The 21,539-nt window shown below is 46.7% G+C and overlaps 1 protein-coding gene across 1 annotated transcript in view; it reads right to left on the bottom strand.

Moving 5' to 3' along the window:
• Nucleotides 1-1,302: 1,302 nt before the first annotated feature.
• LOC139273966 (polyunsaturated fatty acid lipoxygenase ALOX15B-like) overlaps nucleotides 1,303-21,539 on the bottom strand; it is a 112,615-nt gene continuing 92,378 nt past the window's right edge. Inside the window, exons 13-17 of the mRNA XM_070891038.1 lie at nucleotides 15,778-15,947; nucleotides 14,534-14,655; nucleotides 13,344-13,444; nucleotides 4,703-4,873; nucleotides 1,303-1,482 (exon numbers count right to left, since the gene is read on the bottom strand). Of these exons, the coding sequence (XP_070747139.1) occupies nucleotides 1,303-1,482; nucleotides 4,703-4,873; nucleotides 13,344-13,444; nucleotides 14,534-14,655; nucleotides 15,778-15,947 (744 nt within the window). The remainder of the gene's footprint in view (nucleotides 1,483-4,702; nucleotides 4,874-13,343; nucleotides 13,445-14,533; nucleotides 14,656-15,777; nucleotides 15,948-21,539) is intronic.

Raw genomic sequence — 21,539 nt, 5'->3', positions numbered from 1 at the left:
AATCCAAGAGAGTCAATCAATGAGAGTCAGCATAGGGTTAATCTGAGACAGTCAATTTGAGTGAGTCAGCACGAGGTTAATCAGTGACAGTCAATCAGAGAGAATCAGCACGGGGTTAATCCGAGACAGTCAGCGCGGGGTTAATCCAAGACAGTCAATCAATGAGAGTCAGCACGGGTTTAGTCCAAGAGAATCAGCAAGGGGTTAATCCGATGCAGTCAGGATGGAGTTAATCCGAGACAGTCAATCAGAGAGAGTCAGCACGGGGTTAATCCGATGCAGTCAGCACGGGGGTTAATCCAAGGCAGTCAGCACGGGGTTAATCCGAGACAGTCAGCACAGGGTTAATCAGAGATAGTCAGCACAGGGTTAATCCGAGACAGTCAGTGTGAGGTTAATCCGAGACAGTCAGCACAGGGTAAATCCGAGACAGTCAGCACAGGGTTAATCCGAGACGACAGTCAATCAGAGAGACTCAGCACGAGGTTAATCAGAGAAAGTCAGAACAGGGTTAAGCCGAGAGAACTAGTACGACAAATTGAAGAGGAATGCAGGAGATTGCAGCAAGACTTAAGCATATTAGTAAAGCGAGCAGATAGGTGGGAGATGCAGTTCAATGGAACAAAAATGAGAAATAGAGCAATGAACAGCTATGTACCCTAAATGTGCAGATACATAAAGGTAGGAATGTGCATAGAAAGGCTATGAACAAACAAATAGACTGAAGGTTTATGCATGGGAATGATGAATGCAAAAAGCAAGGATGTGATGTTGAATTTGTACAAGACATTGGTTTGACCACAACTGCAGTGCAGTGCTGAATGCTTTATATTTTTTGCAGGCCCGTGTCTCTTTCCCACACCAGCCATTCTTAACAAACTCTTTGATTTGCCAATTTGTGCTTTGGACCCACACTGTCTGGAGCTGGGTTGAATCTGCTGAAGCTAATTTCAGACAACCCTTCTACCCATCGGACAGAGAGCATTTCCATCTGTGTCGTGCAATCCATTCCAAGAACTGAAAGAACAGACTAGTTACTAACGATATCACCCATCCCCTCCCCCAACAGCACATCAAATAAACAGCGACAGAAATACAAAATGCAAAGACAGTTCATTAGGAAAAAGATCTTTCGAAATTATACCTTGTTTTGATCAATAAAAAAGTAAATAACAGCAAGTTTTAATTCAGCTGCTTTAGTTTGCTGACGAGCATTTTAGAATAATTTTGAAGCATTTAATTCTAATCTAACGCAATGCATGAAGCAACCTTGTAACTTCTGATCAATGATTCTGCTGCATTTCATATTGAAACGCTGTTTTCGATTAGGTTCGGCAGCAGATACTCATACTTCAGCTCAAGGCTCTCATTCCTCTTCTCAATCTCACGTCCGACTTGCAGGAGATCGGCCTGGAACTTTTCTATGCATGCCTTTGGTGCCGCTTCAGTGAAACGCTCTTCAACGTACCTGCCAAGTTTTGTCTGAGAAAAAGGAAAAGTTTTTCTGTATGGAGAATTTTGGCTATGAGGAAAGATTGGAGATGTTGGGTCCGTTTTCTTTGGAACAGAGGAGGCTGAGGGGAGACCTGATTGAGGTGTATAAAATTATGACAGGCCTGGATAGAGTGTATAGGAAGGACCTGTTACCCTTGGCAGAAGGGTCAACAACCAGGGGGCATAGATTTAAAGTAATTGGGGGAAAATTTCTTCACCCAAAGGGTGGTGGGGGTCTGGAACTCACTGGCTGAAATGGTGGTAGAGGCAGAAACCCTCACCACATTTAAAAGATACTTGGATGTGCACTTAAAGTGCAGCAACCTACAGGGCTACAGACCGAGAGCTGGAAAGTGGGATTAGGCTGGATAGCTCTTGGTCAGCCGGCGCGGACACGATGGGCTGAAATTTCTATGAGTCTATGGGCCCAAGTTTCCACATGATTTGTGCCTAATTTTTAGGAGCAACTGGTGGAGAATGGACTATTTTAGAAATCGCAATTCTCCACATTTTTTTTTCTGCAGTTCTAGTCAGGTAGAACAGTTCCAGTTTAGAACAGAATTTTTTCTTCAAAAGGGGGCGTGTCCGGCCACTGACGCCTGATTTGAAAGTTTCCACAGTGAAAATGTACTCCAAACTAAAGTAGAATGGAGCCAGTGAAGATTTTTGTAGAACTGCAAAAACCTGTTCTACACATTAAAAAATCAGGCGCAGGTTACAAATTAGGGGTCCAGAACGAGGTGGGGGGGAGGGAACTCATTAAATTCGACAATAAATCCTTATTTATACTTCTATAAATATTATACAAATAAATCCAACCTGAATAAACATTTATAAGCCAAGGTAGCATCTTCCTACCTGTGTGAAAGTGCTTCAGCCAGGGAGAATTCTGCAGCCGTTCGTGTCGCTGAGCGGGAGGGGGAGAGAGAGAGAGAGAGAGGGAGGGAGGGAGAGAGAGAGGGGGGGGAGGGAGAGAGAGGGGGGGAGGGAGGGAGAGAGAGGGGAGGGAGGGAGAGAGAGGGGAGGGAGAGAGAGAGAGAGGGGGGGAGGGAGAGGGAGGGAGGGAGAGAGAGAGGGGAGGGAGGGAGAGAGAGAGAGCGAAGGGAGAGAGAGAGAGCGGGGGGGGGAGAGAGAGCGGGGAGGGAGGGGGAAGAGAGAGAGAGCGGGGGGGGAGAGAGAGCGGGGGGGGAGAGAGAGCGGGGGGGAGAGAGAGAGCGGGGGGGGAGAGAGAGAGGGGGGGTGGGGAAGGGGGAGAGAGAGGGGGGGGGTGGGGAAGGGGGAGAGAGAGGGGGGGGTGGGGAAGGGAGAGGTCGGATCGGATCCAGTCCGGGAGTCGGGTCCAGTGGGGCGGGTCGGGTCGGGTCGGGGAACAGGAGCGCGGGTCGGGTCGGGTCAGTCGGGGGGGGGGGGGGGGGTGCGGGTCGGGTCGGGGAACAGGAGCGCGGGTCGGGTCGGGTCAGCGGGGAGGGGGGGGGGGGAGCGGGTGTCGGGTTGGGTCTGGTCGGCGGGGTGGGGGAGCGGGTGTCGGGTCGGGTCTGGTCGGCGGGGAGGGGGGAGCGGGTGTCGGGTCTTGTCGGGGGTGGGGAGCAGGAGCTGGCTGTGGGAGGAGCCCCAGTGAGGCCATTCAGCCAGGGCTAGGGGCTGCGTGCTTCGGGCCCCTCCCACAGTTCGGCGCCTGGAGCTACTGCACTTGCGTGCCGACTGTAGCGCGCATGTGCAGAGGTCCCGGCACTGTTTTCAGCGCCGGGACCTGGCTCCGCCCCCCCCACAGCTCGTGCTGGCTGCGCCGAAGGCCAGAGGACCTGTAAGTAGGTGGAGAATACCGAGGATTTTCGAGGGGCGCCCGTTTTTTTTCTTGTGGAAACTTGGGCCCTATGACTGCAGATAAGTTCAGCTAGCCCGAATCAGTGTGGATGGCAACATACCACATCACACTGTCCACCATTCCACACACACAGCAATAGAATCCCACACAACATGAAATCTTTCATTTCTCTACTCTTTCTAATATTTCACATCACATGGGTAAGAAAAGTCAATCAAACTTTGCTTTAAGTTTCTCCTCCACCCCCACCCCCTGCTCTCCGCCCCCTCCCCCCGCCCTGCACTCCCTGCATTTTGTCCTCTCTGTCAGTGCCATTAATGACTGGATAGTGATCAGGAGCTGGATCCTGAGCTGATTTCCTCTCCTTAGACTACAGGTGCTGCCCTGGCACAGATCAGCTGACGTGGTTCCAAATCTTCTAAGACTGCAGTAATCCTCACTGCCTATTCCAGCCTCTACGCCCCACCCTCACTACCTGGTCAATGTCTCGAAAGTCCCACCCTCACTCTTGCATTGCCTAGATTGCTTCTGACCCCACTTTTTGGAAACTCTAAAACTGGATGGCAATAGTCTGACTCTATTCCTGCTCCTTGATGGTTTGCTGGGTGGTTGCTCCATGATATTACTGTTTAAATTGGTAACACATACTGAGAATAATGACATTGAAGGGAGTTACTGGACTGCTGTAGGATTTGAAGAACAGTTCTAGGTTACCTGCTTTTCCAGAAAAACCTGGTTATAGACTTTTTGACATTGGCATCAGTAATGTGGGGGATCTTGTCTAGCAGTACTTGTGAAAATATCGAAGGCATGTCCATTCCAACAGTGACTACACTTCAAAAGTACTTCATTGGTTGTAAAACATTTTGGGACAGCCTGAGGTTGTACAAGGTGCAATAATAAAATGCAAGTCTTTCTTTCACTAATAACACAGATTCTGTCCGTCAGGGAGTTTGGAGAGGTGTTCCCCTAGATGGCTCTGAACATTCCCAGGAAGTTGACTTTGAAAGATCCTGATGGGAACTATTTAATGGAGACTGCATTTTTGCTGGCTGGCTGAACTCAGTTGAATGAGGGAAATCAGAGTTTTGCCCTTCTCTGACCTTAGTACCATATGATGCCACCCAATAGTGCCAGGACATGAGCACTGCCTCAGTCTTCACTTTTACTCCTCTGTCCCCAAAACACCAGTCCTTACCAGATCTAGGTCCGATTACCACACTGGTTATAGATACTTCATTAATGGTTCAAATTATCTCTAACAGAAATATGCTAGAGGCAGGGGAATTAAATTATAAATATAATTCTTATTGTTTTAAAGGGGTAGGGGGTTGAATCTTATCTTATTCTTTGTATTGGGGAGGGGATATTGCTCATACTTACTGAAGAAGGCGATGTTTTACTGAGCAGGTGTATGGTTGCAAGCACTATGGCCGTTGCACATACTCCTGGTAATGTACAACAGATATCTCTTTCTCCAACTGCACCCTTTTCAGTGGGTGGTGGATTCTGCATGGTAGACGGGTTGTTTGGCATCCAGGCACCGAAATCAAACTGGGAAAGAAAGCAAGCATTAGAAACACTGCTTACTAATATTCTAGTCATCACTATGGCAACATTAACTGGCCGGACAGTTCAATACGAACATCATGGTGTTTGCCTAAACACACAGAAACATCTACACCTCCCTCACACTCAGGCAGTAGCCTGAAATAAAGAATACAATGACTACAGTGTTTTCAAAGCAACTGCCTTTTTCAAAATCATAAGATCTTTAAGATAACTTTCCCTCTGGAGATGAAATAAATTGAGTTGAGCCCATGTAGCAAACATGGTGTGTGGAAGCAACAGGATTGGTGCCTGAATGGCCCCTCGAGCCTGCTCCACCATTTAATAAGATTATGGCTGATCTGATCATGGACTCAGCTCCACCTCCCTGCCAGCTCCCCATAGTCCTTTAGTCCCTTATCGCTCAATCCAGCCAATTACCAGCCCATTAGTCTACTCTCAGTCATCAGCAAAGTGATGGAAGGGGTCATCGACAGTGCTATCAAGCGGCACTTACTCACCAATAACCTGCTCACCAATGCTCACCAGGACTATTCAGCTCCAGACCTCAGTACAGCCTTGGTTAAACATGGACAAAAGAGCTGAATTCCAGAGGTGAGGTGAGAGTGACTGCCTTTGACATCAAGGCAGCATTTGACCGAGTGTGGCAGCAAGGAGCCCTAGTAAAACTGAAGTTAATGGCAATTGGGGTAAAATCGCCACTGGCTGGAGTCATACCTAGCACAAAGGAAGATGGTTGTGGTTGTTGGAGACCAATCATCTCAGCCCTAGGACATCGCTGCAGGAGTTCCTTCGGGCAGAATCCTAGGCCCAAACTTCTTCAGCTGCTTCATCAATGACTTTCCCTCCATCATAAGATCAGAAGTGGGGATGTTTGCTGATGATTGCAATGTTCAGTTCCATTCACCGTTCCTCAGATAATGAAGCAATCTGTGCCCGCATGCAGCAACATCAGATCTTTGTTTGATAAGTGGCAAGTAACTTTCGCACCACATAATTATCAGGCAATGACCATCTCCAACAAGAGAGAGTCTAATTGCCTCCCATTGACATTCAATGGCATTACCATTGTCGGATTCCCCAACATCAACAGCTTGGGAGTCACCAATGACCAGAACCTTAACTGAGCCAGCCACATCAATACTGTGGCTACAAGAGTAGGACAGAGGTTGGGCATTCTGTGGCCTCAACTCAATCCAGGACAAAAAGCCTGCTTGATCGGCACGCCATCCACCACCTTAAACATTTTCTACCGGATGTCAGGGTGGGTGCGGAATGTTCCAGTCCGACCCAGAAAGCCCCAAAAGCTGCAGGCCTGTATCCCAGCACCATGAGCTCGGAATCTTAAAGCAATCACTTTCTACAATATCCGCAGTCTTCACACCCTGTGGTCTTTGGGCCCATGTGCCTGGGGGGTATCACCTGTAGATGTGTTTGGAACTGCCTCACACTCCAGGGCATAGTCTTCCTTTATGGTACTGAATAGGCTGGGGATTCCAACACCCTTTCCATCTGCTGCAGGTGCTGCGAGACCATCCTTGCGCCCACATATACATGTGATGCTTGGCAAGGATCATTCTTTTAAAATCAAGAGTCGTGAGATTGGGCTCTGCAGGCTTTTCAGCCAAGTGCTAAAGTCTCTTGAGCCTCTGGTCAGTAACATCAGTCTCCTCCTCCACTCATCATTCCTCTGGCTAACTCACATTCCATGTGTTACCCCATGCAATGTCCTCTGTTCCCGCTGAGTGGATCACTTTAGACTGATGAGTGGGAGCCTGGCAGAAGCCCCTCAATGGAGTCCGGGTTGCCTATGGGAGCTGGCTTCTTTGTTGAGTACAAAAAAAAGTATACAGAAAATCCAAATCATAACAATCTTTCTTCTCACTTACTCTCTTGAACGTTAGTGGAGGCAGTTCAGAGAAGGTCCCCAATGTTGATTCCTGAGATGAAGGGGTTGTTTTATAAGGAAAGGTTGAGCAGGTTGGGCCTGTACTCATTAGAGTTCAGAAGAAGGTGATCTTATTGGAACATGTCAGATTCTGAGAGGGCACGACAAGGTAGATGTTTCCTCTCAGAGAGTATGGGAGAAACTAGGGGGCATAGTTTCAGAATATGGGCTCGCCCATTTAAAATGGAAATGAGGAATTTCTTCTCTCAGAGAGTGGTGAATCTTTGGAATTGTCTCCCTCAGAGAGCTGTGGAGGCTGGGTCATTGATTATATTTAAGGTGGAGATAGACAGATTCTTGAACTATAGGGGAGTCAAAGGTTATGGGAAACAGCCAGGAAAGTGGAGTTGAGGCCAACATCAGATCAGCTATGATCTTATTAAATGGCAGTGCAGGCTCGTGGAGCCATATGGCCTCCTCCTGCTCTTATGTCCTGATGTCCTTGGAGCTGTTCCGCACAAGGGGACTTGGTCTTTCGTCCGACTTTCTCAGTTAAAAAGAAAGAATGAGATTTATGGGTGTGTGTGGGGGGGCGGGGTTACAGGGAGATTGAACAAGCAGTTGGTTAAAGCAGAGGTGCTACCACTCATCACTGCAGTGCTGCTTTGGTATTTGTACATTTCTACAGCTGTCGTTTAGTGGAAAATCTGGAGCTGCAGGCCAGCAATTTCCTGACAAGCATTGACCGTGAGTGCTGCTCCTGACCACACTGACCGTGAGTGCTGCTCCTGACCACACTGAGTGTGAGTGCTGCTCCTGACCACACTGAGCGTGAGTGCTGCTCCTGACCACACTGAGTGTGAGTGCTGCTCCTGACCACACTGAGTGTGAGTGCTGCTCCTGACCACACTGAGCGTGAGTGCTGCTCCTGACCACACTGAGCGTGAGTGCTGCTCCTGACCACACTGACCGTGAGTGCTGCTCCTGACCACACTGAGTGTGAGTGCTGCTCCTGACCACACTGAGTGTGAGTGCTGCTCCTGACCACACTGAGTGTGAGTGCTGCTCCTGACCACACTAAGTGTGAGTGCTGCTCCTGACCACACTGAGTGTGAGTGCTGCTCCTGACCACACTGAGCGTGAGTGGTGCTCCTGACCACACTGAGTGTGAGTGCTGCTCCTGACCACACTGATTGTGAGTGCTGCTCCTGACCACACTGAGTGTGAGTGCTGCTCCTGACCACACTGAGCGTGAGTGGTGCTCCTGACCACACTGAGTGTGAGTGCTGCTCCTGACCACACTGAGTGTGAGTGCTGCTCCTGACCACACTGAGTGTGAGTGCTGCTCCTGACCACACTGAGTGTGAGTGCTGCTCCTGACCACACTGAGTGTGAGTGCTGCTCCTGACTGTGAGTGCTCAGTAATTCTCAGGAATCATCAGGGTTTATTCTCAGGGTTAATAAATGAAAGTCAGCACGGATTTGTTAAAGGCAAATCATGTTTGACTAACTTGATTGAGTTCTTTCATGAAGTAACGGAGAGGATTGATGAGGATAGTGTGGTCAGTCTTTTATCTATGGACTTTCATAAAACATTTGATAAAGTATCACATAATAGTCTTGTTGGCAAAATTGAACCCCATGGAATTAAAGGGGCAGTGGCTGTTTGGATACAAAACTGGCTATGGGACAGAAAGCAGAGAATAGTGGTGAATGGGTGTTTTTCAGACTGTAGTGAAGTATATAGTGGTGCTCCCTAGGGGTCGGTATTAGCACCACTGCACTATTTGGCTTTATATACAGAGGCTTGGAGTACAAAAGCAAGGAAGTTATGCTAAACCTTTATAAAACACTGATTAGACCCCAGCTGGAGTATTGTGTCCAATTCTGGGCACTACTTTAGGAAGGATGTCAAGATCTTGGAAAGGGTGCAGAGGAGATTTACTGGAAACATGGAAATATAGAAAATAGGTGCAGGAATAGGCCATTTGACCCTTCGAGCCAGCACCACCATTCAATAAGATCATGGCTGATCATTCCCTCAGTACCCCTTTCCTGCTTTCTCTCCATAACCCTTGATCCCTTTAGCCGTAAGGGCCATATCTAACTCGCTCTTGATTATATCCAGTGAACTGGCATCAACAACTCTCTGCGGCAGGGAATCCCACAGGTTAACAACTCTCTGACTGAAGAAGTTTCTCCTCATCTCAGTCCTAAATGGTCTACCCCTTATCCTAAGACTGTGTCCCCAGGTTCTGAACTTCCCCAACATCGGGAAAAATCTACCCGCATCTAACCTGTCCCGTTCCATCAGAATCTTGTATGTTTCTATGAGATCCCCTCTCATCCTTCTAAACCCCAATGTATAAAGGCCCAGTTGATTCAGTCTCTCCTCATCACAGGAATCAGTCTGGTGAACCTTCGCTGCACTCCCTCAATAGCAAGAACGTCCTTCCTCAGATTAGGAGACCAAAATTGAACACAATATTCCAGGTAAGGCCTCACCAAGGACCTGTACAACTGCAGGTTTTACTGCAGTTGTACAGGTCCTCCTATACTCAAACCCCCTAACTATGAAGGCCAACATACGATTTGCCTTCTTTACCGCCTACTGCATCTGTATGCCAACTTTCAATGACTGATGAACCATGACCCCCAGGTCTTGTTACACCCCTTTTCCTAATCTGCCACCATTCAGATAATATTCTGTCTTCGTGTTTTTGCCCCCAAAGAGGATAATCTCACAGTTATCCACATTGCACTGCATCTGCCATGCATTTGCCCACTCACTTAATCTGTCCAAGTCACCCTGCAGCCTCTTAGCGTCCTCCTCACAGCTCACACCGCCACCCAGTTTAGTGTCATCTGCAAATTTGGAGATATTACACTCAATTCCTTCATCCAAATCATTGATGTATATTGTAAAGAGCTGGGGTCCCAGCACTGAGCCCTGCGGCACTCCACTGGTCACTGCCTGCCATTCTGAAAAGGACCTGCTTATCCCAACTCTCTGCTTCCTGTCTGCCAACCAGTTCTCTATCCAAGTCACTATATTACCTGCAATAGCATGTGCTTTGATTTTGCACAACAATCTCTTGTGTGGGACCTTGTCAAAAGCCTTTTGAAAGTCCAAATACACCACATCCACTGGTTCTCCCTTGTCCACTCTACTAGTTACATCCTCAAAAAATTCTAGAAGATTCGTCAAGCATGATTTCCCCTTCATAAATCCATGCTGACTTGGACCAATCCTGTCACTGCTTTCCAAATGCGCTGCTATTTCATCCTTAATAATTGATTCCAACATTTTCCTCACCACTGATGTCAGGCAAACCAGTCTATAATTACCCGCTTTCTCTCTCCCTCCCTTTTTAAAAAGTGGTGTTACATTAGCAACCCTCCAGTCCATAGGAACGGATCCAGAGTCGATAGACTGTTGGAAAATGATCACCAATGCATCCACTATTTCTAGGGCCACTTCCTTAAGTACTCGGGGATGCAGACTATCAGGCCCTGGGAATTTTTCGGCCTTCAATCCCATCAATTTCCCTAACACAATTTCCCGCTTAATAAGGATATCCTTCAGTTCCTCCATCTCACTAGACCCTTGGTCCCCTAGTACTTTCGGAAGGTTATTTGTGTCTTCCTTCGTGAAGTCAGAACCAAAGTATTTGTTCAATTGGTCTGCCATTTCTTTGTTCCCCATTATAAATTCACCTGAATCCGATTGCAAGGGACCTATGTTTGTCTTCACTAATCTTTTTGTCTTCACATATCTATAGAAGCTTTTGTAGTCTGTTTTTATGTTCCCGGCAATCTTCTTCTCGTACTCTATTTTCCCCCTCTTAATTAAACCCTTTGTCCTCCTCTGCTGAATTCTTAATTTCTCCCAGTCCTCAGGTTTGCTGCTTTTTCTGGCCAATTTATATGCCTCTTGCTTGGATTTAACACTATCCTTAATTTCCCTTGTTAGTCATGGTTGAGCCACCTTCCCCGTTTTATTTTTACTCCAGACAGAGATGTACAATTGCTGAAGTTCATCCATGTGAACTTTAAATGTTTGCCATTGCCTATCCACCGTCAACCCTTTAAATATCATTTGCCAGGCTATCCTAGCCAATTCACGCCTCAAACTATCGAAGTTACCTTTCCTTAAGTTCAGGACCCTAGTTTCTGAATTAACTGTGTCACTCTCCATCTTAATAAAGAATTCTACCATGTATGATCACTCTTCCCCAAGGAGTCTCGCACAACAAGATTGCTAATTAGTCCTTTCTCATTACACATCACCCAGTCTAGGATGGCCAGCTCCCTGGTTGGTTCCTTGACATATTGGTCTAGAAAACCATCCCTAATACACTCCAGGAAATCCTCCACCGCATTGCTACCAGTTTGGTTAGCCCAATCAATATGTAGATTAAAGTCACCCATGATAACTGCTGAAACTTTATTGAATGCATCCCTAATTTCTTGTTTGATGCTGTCCCCAACCTCACTACTACTGTTTGTTGGTCTGTACACAACTCCCACTAGCGTTTTCTGGCCCCTTGGTATTCCGTAGCTCCACCAATACCGATTCCACATCATCCAAGCTAATGTCCTTTCTTACTATTGCGTTAATTTCCTCTTTAACCAGCAGTGCCGCCCCGCCTCCTTTTCCTTTCTGTCTATCCTTCCTAAATGTTGAATACCCCTGGATGTTGAGTTCCCAGCCTTGGTCACCCTGGAGCCATGTCTCCGTCATACCAATTGCATCATACCCGTTAACTGCTATCTGCGCAGTTAATTCGTCCACCTTATTCTGAATACTCCTCGCATTGAGGCACAGAGCCTTCAGGCTTGTCTTTCTAACACACTTTGCCCCTTGAGAATTTTGCTGTAATGTGGCCCTTTTTTTTTGCCTTAAGTTTCTCTGCCCTCCACTTTTACTTTTCTTCTTTCTATCTTTTGTTTCTGCCCCCATTCTACTTCCCTCTGTCTCCCTGCATAGATTCCCATCCCCCTGCCCCAACAGCACGAGCAAATACTCCCCCTAGGACATTGGTTCTGGTTCTGCCCAGGTGCAGACCGTCCGGTTTGTACTGGTCCCACCTCACCCAGAACCGGTTCCAATGTCCCAGGAATTTGAATCACTTCCTCCTGCACCATTCCTCAAGCCACGTAGTCATCTGTGCTATCCTGTGGTACATACTATGACTAGCACGTGGCACTGGTAGCAATCCTGAGATTACTACTTTTGAGGTCCTACTTTTTAATTTCGCTCCAAGCTCCCTAAATTCGTCTTGTAGGACCTCATCCCTTTTTTTACCTATATCGTTGGTACCTATATGCACCACGACAACTGGCTGTTCACCCTCCCTTTTCAGAATGCCCTGCACCCGGAATGATACCAGGGATGAGGGACTTCAGTTACATGGAGGGACTGGAGAAACTGGGTTGTTCTCCTCACAGCAGAGACAGTTAAGGGGAGATTTGGTAGAAATGTTCAAAATCCAGAAGGGCAAAATTCAGATCGAGTAAATAAGGGGAAACTGTTTCCAGTGGCAGAAGGGTCGATAACCAGAGGACACAGATTTAAGGTGATTGGCAAAAGAACCAGAGGGAGCTTGCCAAAAAAAGTTTTGACGCAGCAAGATGTTGTGATCTGGATTGCACGGCCTAAAAGGGCGGTGGAAGCAGATTTAATAGTAACTTTCTAAAGGGAATGGAATAAATACTTGAAATGGCCATGGAGAAAGAGCAGGGGGAGTGGATCTAATTGGATAGTGCTTTCACAGAGTCGACACAGGCACAATGGGTCGAATGGCCTCCTTCTGTGCTGTATCATTCTATGATTTTATGATGACCTCCAAGGATTAGAGGAAAGAAGTCAAGTGCATCGAACAATGAGTCAACCTTTTCTAATATTTATTATTGAGAAACTCAGATGAAGGGTTGCGTCCCACAGTGCAGGGCGCTAGCAAGGTTAACACAAAGCAGGATAGAGGAGCAGATTAATAGAGAAATAGCGATTTAGTGACATCAAGCTTGGGTTGTGAAAGCCTGTAAATTGCAGATTGTAAGCGTTTTCTTGTATTGTATATAGGGATGGTGTTGTTTGTGCCATGTCAATTTACTGCCCACAATTCAGTGCTTTCTGTTGAGTACGTAGGCTTATTTCTGTTATCAACCTTGTTTTCAAATCCCTCCATGGCCTTGACCTTCCCTATCTTTATAATATCCTCCAGCCCCACAACCTTCCAAGATATCTGCGCTTCTCTAATTCTGGCCTCTTGAGCATCCCTGATTTCCATCGGTCAACCATTGGCAGGTGTGCCTCCAGCTGCCAAGGCCCTAAGCTCTGGAATTCCCTTAATAAACCTCTCCGCCTCGCCACCTCTCTTCTTTTAAGACGCTCCTTAAATCCTAACTCTTTGATCAAGCTTTTGGTCATCTGCCCTAATATCCCCTTATGTGGCTCAGTGTCAAGTGTTGTGTTGTAACACTCCTGTGAAGCATCTTGGGTCATTTTACTATCTGAATGCTGTATATAAATACAAGTTGTTATATTTTTAAATATAAGGTTACCTGCCCGCTATTTACTGCAGCGTGCTGGCCAGAGCAGGTGAATATGACCATGGTCAGATACTTGGTGAGATCTGCTTTAGTATAGAATGATGATGGGATACCTGGAGAGAGAATATATAACATGTAACAGGAATCGACAGAACATGAATATGCCATTCACCATGAACACTGCAACATTGTCAAAATGGTGCCAAAAATTCACTGCCTTGGGAAAGCACTGTCATAATAAAGATTATTCTACTCAATTGTCACATAATCCTAAATGTTAGGAAGAGTGGGTGGCTTTACTAGTATTTTCGTGTTGCAGTATTTTATAGGAACATAGGAATTTCTAGACATACCAATACCGTCGTCCATTTAGTCCATCTTCTACCATCCTGGTACTTGCATGATACAATGATAATGGAGTTGTTGACTAATTGCAGCAATCAATCAATGAGTCTACAACAGACCCAGACATGACACGAGGAAACCCCCAGAGGTAAAAAGCTTTGGGAACCATAGGTCCAAAATCACCTGTCCCTCCCGAGCACACTCCACTCGCTACACATCATGTCTCAAATCTCTCAGATAATGTATCTCAAAATACTATTTCTGTAATAAATCAATCTCTTTTGCATTTGAATGAATCAATACAAACTGATTCCACCTTCTCCCTAGGGAGCCTGTTCCATAGATTGACCACTCGCTCACTGAAATAATGTTTCCGCAGATTAGTTTGCAATTTCCCCCCCTTCAAGTATTGACCGTGTCCTCAAGTTCTACTGTTCTGGACAAGATGAAACAACTCATCGTGGTTGACATTATCTAGTCCCTTTAGAATCCTAAAAACAGCAATCATATCAAATCTCTCAACCTTCTCCTCCAGTGAGAATATGCTTATGTTATACTTGGAGGAGTCGTCTTAAGTGACATCACCTCTTGAATAACATCACTAATTCGAGTGTGGTGCTCTGACATCACTGAATGAGAACTCCTGCACAAAATAGCTGCTTCCACGGTGCCTTAAGTCACATCGAGACAACTTTGATTAAGCTGAAAGCTGCTAGTTAATAACAGTACACAAGAATAATTTAGTGCCAATCATGTTACCCCAGAGATGGTTATCGCGGGTGATTTTTGCTGATATAAGTGACCAATTACCACTAAACCATAATATTTTTGAAAATCAGATGTTTCAAAAATGACACCTGATGATTTTCTTGCCAAGAATCCTTCAGTGAAGATTTCTTTTGCCCACTCTTGAGTTTCGGTATCATCCTGAATGGACGCATCATTCTTGTAGTAGACGTCAACAATGCTTTCTACAAACCTTTGAAAGAAGAAGGAATATTCATCTGTATGTATTTTTGCTCAGAATTTCTATCCATTCAAATATCTATGTTTAAGGCTAAGGCCTATTGCTGGGCAACACCAACAAGACTGATACTGTACAATTCAGGTGTTGTAACATTATGGAATACCATCTGTGGGACCATGGGGCTCCACAATGAAACAACACAATAACATCTTCAACGTGGGAAAAGGAACAGCAAAGAGTAAAGATAAAGGCTGAGCATGAGTGGGGAGTTGGGAGAGCTGATTAAAACCTTGATTCAAAAGAGGAAGTGAGGAGGAGTTTCAGGGTCTGCCATCGAACGGGGAAAAGCATATTAGCCAGAGTTAGAACAAGGAAGGGCTCAGGACAGGGCATAAAGGTGGAAAAGGTATCAGAGTTAGGGTGGAGTAAGACCATGAAGAGATTTGTGGATGAGGATGAGCATATTGAACCAAGTCTTAAAGGATACCCAAAATCGGCCGGCCAGGATTGGAGAGATGGGCAAGCAGGGATTAATCAAAGAGGTATTCAGGTGGTGACATTTTGGACTAGCTGGAGACCTACACAAACATCATCTTTATGCTCGCTGACCTACAATTATTTCCCAGTGCCTCAAATTTAAAATAGTCATCGTTGTGTTTAAAGCTTTTCAAAGCCTTGCACATCCCTACCTCTGTAACCTCCTCCAGCTCTGCAACCCTCCAAGAATTCTGCAGTCCTCCAACTCTGGCTCTTGTCAGTGGTGGGGGGGCGGGGGCGGGGGTGATGTGTTATGCAGGGGGCGGTTGGGGGACCATGATCTCTCCCCAATCACCTAGAGATTGACCAATTTTGTTTGTCAGAACTCAGCCAAAGCTTACTGCAAGCTGCGTTGCTGTTTTGAGTTGGCTGTGAACAGCAAAGCTGCATTGGAGGATGTCGTCAAGGCTGTGCTGTGCCAAGTCAGTGAAATCAGGATTGTCTTCAGCTGATCAACTGCTTAATGTATGAGCCCCTTTCCTGCTATATCACATGCAGGCTGTTGAATGAACATTACTTTAATGGCTAGAGTTGTGTCAGCAGAAGAAAGGAGAAAGTATTGATAGGGTGCGTGAGATGCGGTTGATGTATTCCCACCTGTTGATTGCGAACCAGATTTTCAGTGCATCATCCCTATAGTAATAGTTGGGCAGCTTTTCCACACCTCGAAAGGCCAGGTCTTCCGGGAGACACAGAGATGTGTAGGTAGTCCGCTCCAAAGCCCGTTGCAAGATTAGAACTTTTGCTTTTCCTCCTGTGGAAAATACCTGGAGTGACATAATACAAATATGACGTGGTATTTGGAACATGCAATGAGGTACATCATCATCCACAGCACCAGAGAGTTTTATGGGGAGAAATTCATCTTATTTGCGCCTTCCGTGAGCCCCCGTTGGGGCGGTGCTGGGGTGCAAACTATCCCTCGCCGGGGGTGGGGCAGGGAACAGTGCTACCACCTCCCCCAAAATTACGAGGGAGTTAATGGAGGTGTATGGAGGTGTAAACCGGTAGCGCCCCAGGCCTCAGCGCCATACACAGCGACCCCTTTTCGCCCCGCAGCGGAAATTGGGTAGCCACGGGCGATGTCGGCACCAGCCTCATGGGTCATGAACCAGGCCGCACTCCGCTCGTGGGGTGCAAAGTAAAGAGGGAGTCTGCGCCACCATTTCTTTTCACTGCCGAATTACTGGTCTGGCCGCTCATTGTGTATTTCGGGGGGTCCGTTCGCCGATTGTGCAGCCCGGCACCCCGCTTTCTGTGCCAGGTTGCAGCCACGGCATCTTGGATTCCCAGTGGCGTAGTGCAGGCCCCTCGCCCCACTGCAGAGCTCACAGCAGGTCCTCCCCTTTAACGGATCAAGTCTGTGCCACGCAGAGAGGCCGTATAACACTGGAAAATTCACGCGCTTACCGGCCCGGTCCCGCCCCTGACATTGAGCTCCACTTCCTCTTGGGGGCAGTAACCCCAATTTCGCAGCCGGGCACAGTTACCACCTCCAAACGGGGCGATACCGAATTTCATCCCCTGCTCCAGCACTCATTGGACCAGTGTATAGCACATCATCAGGCATTGCTTCATTAACATGGGACTGCAGATCTTGTGAGCAGTGGAGTCTGTATGGGAAAGCTGCCCAATTATATAGAGACAATGGTTTTAATTCATTCTCAGGATGTGGGCATCACTGACATGGTTGGCATTTATTACCCATCCCTAGTTTCCCTTGAGAAGGCGGCGGTGCTACAAAAAGGCTAATGGAATGCTAGCCTTTATATTGAGATCACTCCTCATAACTTAACCTTTGGAATCCGGGTATCATTCTAGTAAACCTACGCTGCACTCCCTCCAAGGCCAGTATATCCTCCTTAAGATAGGGTGCCCAGAACTGCTCACAATGCTCCAGGTGTGGTCTAACCAGAGGTTTGTACAGCTGCAGCATAACTTCTACCCCCTTGTATTCGAGTCCTCTCGATATAAAGGCCAGCATCCCATTAGCTTTTTTGATTATTTTCTGAACCTGTCCATAACATTTTAATGCTCTATGTACATGGACCCCAAGTCTCTATGGACCTCCACTGTTTCTAACTTTTCACTATTCAGAAAGTATTCTGGTCTATCCTTTTTTGGTCCAAAGTGGATGACCTCACAATTGCCGACGTTGAAATCAATTTCCCAAAGTTTTGCCAATTCACTTAATCTATTAATATCTCCTCGAAATGATATGCTTACAATGCCACCTATCTTTGTGTCATCAGCAAACTTGGATTTGTGGCTCGCTATCCCGTCATCTATGTCATTAATAAACAGTGAATAGATGATGCTACAACAGATCCCTGCAGGGTGCCATTGGTCACAGCCTATACCCTCTATATACACCACTGTTCCCCAGTGTGTCCCTCTATGTATTCCTATTGTGCCCACTCTACATATCCCTCTGTTCCCCAGCGTGTCCTCTCTATATGCCTATTTTCCTCAGTGTGTCTCCTCTATATATCCCTCTGTTCCGTATTGTGCCTGTTCTATATATAGCTATTTTCCCCAATGTGTACCCTCTATATATCCTACTGTTCCCCAATGTGTCCCCTCTATATATCCCTCTGTTCCCCGGTGTGTCCTCTCTATATATCCCTCTGTTCCTCAGTGTGTCCCCTCTATATTCCCCAATGTGTCCCCTCTATATATCCCAATGTTCCCCAGCGTGTTCCCTCTATATATCCCAATGTTCCCCGATGTTTCCCCTCTATATATCCCTCTGTTCCCCAGTGTGTGTCCTCTACATATCCCACTGTTCCCCAATGTGTCCCCTCTATATACCCCTCTGTTCCCCGGTGTGTCCCCTCTACATATCCTTCTGTTCCCCAGTGTGTCCCCTCTATATATCCCAATGTTCCCCAGAGTGTCCCCTCTATCTATTCCTCTGTTCCCCAATGTATGCCCTCTATATATCCCAATGTTTCCCGGTGTTTCCCCTCTAAATATCCCACTGTTCCCCAGTGTGTCCCCTCTATATATCCCACTGTTCCCCGGTGTATCCCCTCTATATATCCCAATGTTCCCCAGTGTTTCCCCTCTATATATCCCAATGTTCCCCAGCGTGTCCCCTCTATATCCCAATGTTCCCCGGTGTGTCCCCTCTATATATCCCAATGTTCCCCGGTGTTTCCCCTCTATATATCCCTCTGTTCCCCAGTGTGTCCCCTCTATATATCCCAATGTTCCCTGGTGCTTCACCTCTATATATCCCTCTGTTCCCTAATGTGTGCTTTCTATATATCCCACTGCCAATGTTCCCTCTAATTGTTTTTTTTGTTGTTGTAAAATTTGCACACAAAGAACTTTTACAACAGCAACAGCAACCACTTAAAAGCATAAATATGGTAATGTCATCTTGCCATCCCACTGTCTCAAACTATGAGGCAATCAGACCAACTCTTAAAAATCATGAACTCAGTTGTGTTGGCTTATAAACATCATTAGTGGTTATATTTAACCTACAAGGGACATCGTTGGAGTGGATGATATCCAGAAGTCACGACACTGTCACTCTTCACTTCATACCCAATAAACCTACACAATGCCTGCCCCATCTATGGTGGGGTGGGAGGGGGGAAGGATACACTTGCGCTGGGGTGAGACATTTCAGCTAGGGGAGGGATATACTTGGACTGGGATAAGGCACTTCAGCTGGGGGAGGCATGCACTTGGACTGGGGCAAGGCCCTTTGGCTGGCACTTGTTGTCTTCTGGGGAGCTCTGTCCTCTGTCACTTCAGGAAGTCAAAGTATAACTCCAAGGGGACCAATCATAGACAGAGCATGGAGTATGGTGGCCATTTTTGCAGTACAAATAAGCGCGTCCTTTTTATTTTAGGTTATATGATTAGCAGTTAAACCAAAGTTGCCCATTATGTCAAGTTCTAGAGCTTTGGAGAAAAGGAACTTCACTTCAATATACATTCTTTCAAAGTTTCACACATTCCATGCTACCTCAGTCATATAGGATTTGTCTTTAACAAATCCATGCTGGCTGTCTCTTATTAATCCATCTGAACCATAGAAGCAGATTTAACGTCTCTTCCCAAAAACAAATGAACTGGATATTGTTGGTGGAAGGAAAACACGTGATGAACCAAATGACTTGTTATTATTACACCAGATATTAGCAATAACTTTATTGCCAACATTTGCTAGGAGGAGATCAGAAACTAAAGCTGGACTAACAAGGACTCAGTGCAAATATAAACCTGTATGAATCTTGTGCCTCACGCCTTCAGTACCTAAAATTATCTCTTGGGTTTTACCATCACTTTTTAATTGAAGTGCATCCCAAATCACTTTCCATGGGAGCAAAAGTGCTTGTAGAACTGCGGCCTAACTTAAGATTTAAATAGTGCTTCCCTTTCCCTCCCACCCTGGTATTGTTCAGCTTCAATCACATCAACATTTCCAGTTCAGGACCGTCTTCTTGGGTTACACATCCACAGCTTAGCTTTGTCAGCATTACACCGCATCAGTTGAAACATTGAAAAAAAGTTTTCCCTGAAGAGATTCACCAAGACAGACAGGGGGTGAAATTCGGTTGATGCTTTTAAAAGTTTGAAAAATTAGCGCCAGGCGCTAATCACTTCAAATTTGGAAAAGATTCGGCTTTTGTGCACCAAGAAGGAAGTGGAGCGCTAAATCAGGTGCATCCCTCCTTCCTGGAGCACAATCGGCAGCAGGCGGGGCGGTGAGTGGACTGGGCTGTGCAGTGCTGCCGTGTGGAAAGATCCCTTCGCTCCCTTAAAGGGAAGGGTCATTGCTGCAGGCCCTGCAAAGGAAAACAAACTCACTTTCTCCACGACGGCTGCCACGATCCCGCCCGATCAGCTCGGCACTTGAGCAGAGCTGGGCTGATCGATCATGGGCAGGAACCCACGAAAAAAGCTGCAAGAAAGAGGGTAAGTTTTATTTTTACTTAGCTTGCTTACCTCACCTTTAAGTATCGCCCCCGAAGCACGCGGCCGCCCGATACATGCCTCCTGCAGCTGTTGGTGTTTTCGCCCAGCGTTGCTGCAGGGGGCAGATCTGAAATTGGGGTGCTACTGCAGCAATGACATCACAATCTCTGGGCGAAGGAGATCTGGGCGCAACGCCACCTCAAAACATCTGCCGAATATGGCGGTAGTCGCTGATCTCGTCACGCCTGATAGAAAAACTATTTGCGCCTCATTAACCCCACCAAAAGATGAGGAATTTTCCTTTCCTCTCTCTGCAATGGATTGAAAACCAGCTCCCAGAAGTGGAAAAGCAATGCTATAACACGAGGGTGACACTGAGAGCCTTCTCAGGAATCTGAATACAATCTTCAACATCAGTTTGTTAAGCCTAATACAGGGCATTGGTTAAAATAATTCAGCCAACAACTTGTACACCCAAAGGACTGGTGACTTCTTGGTCAACCCTCAGCAATAAGTCACCAAGTGCGCATCTCAGGCCCCGAATCATAACCGCCGGACCCAGCGCCATTTAATTGCAGCCTCCGGTTCCACTGAGTCCGACTGTTTCTCTCCTTTGAATGGCCCACGGAACCGGGGAGCATGCACACTCTCAGCGGGTAAATCAGCATGGGGGAATAGAGCGGTTGTTGGGGCGCTGAGAATTGTGGGTCCTCCAACGACTGTCAGAATCCTCTTGCCGGGTTTCTGGGCTCTTGCCACACACCGTTCCAATTCGGATCGACTCTGTGAGGTTCCCGGGCCATTCTCTCAGTGCTATGACTTTTTCCCGCTCGTTCAGTATTGGGCCCCGCCCCGAAGCTGTCCAATGCGCGGCCTGTGAAATTAAGTGCGCGGGAGATAACAAAGCCCACTGTTCCCCAGTGTCTACTCTGTATTTTCCACTATCCCACAGTGTGTACCTACTACACCTCCCACTTTTCTTCACTGTCAATTAGCAGCTAGTTAAAACCAGTTCTGTAAACAACTGACCAGTAGTGAGTCATCTGACCTAGATACAGTTTAAAAAGAGGCAGCTCATGCAGAGCACGGTGTGCAGCAGCAAAGAGTGGCATTCGTGCGTTTGGTAAGTGGGTGAGTTTTAAGGGCAAGTGGGGGTGGCAGGTGCAGTTTTGTCTTGTTTTTCCTACCAGTGCTGACACTAGAGCAGCTGATAAGGAGTACGAGAGTAGGAGACGGAGGCCCAGAGACCAGCCCAACCAGCTGCAGACAAAAATAGAGGGGTGCGAAATCGAGAGGTGAAGTCACAGCCAAGCTGGTAAGTGGTTGGCTGTTCGACTGGTAAGTATAACTCTCTTTTAGACTGACTTTTAGATTGGTTTAATTGGCAGCAAACTACTAAGTAGCTGTTTGGTGTTTAAGTAAAT

The sequence above is a fragment of the Pristiophorus japonicus genome, chromosome 9 (genome assembly GCF_044704955.1).
Source record: "Pristiophorus japonicus isolate sPriJap1 chromosome 9, sPriJap1.hap1, whole genome shotgun sequence".
NCBI classification, from domain to species: domain Eukaryota; kingdom Metazoa; phylum Chordata; class Chondrichthyes; family Pristiophoridae; genus Pristiophorus; species Pristiophorus japonicus.
Note: the sequence above shows the minus strand (reverse complement) of the source record. Positions and strands in the feature narration are given on the sequence as shown.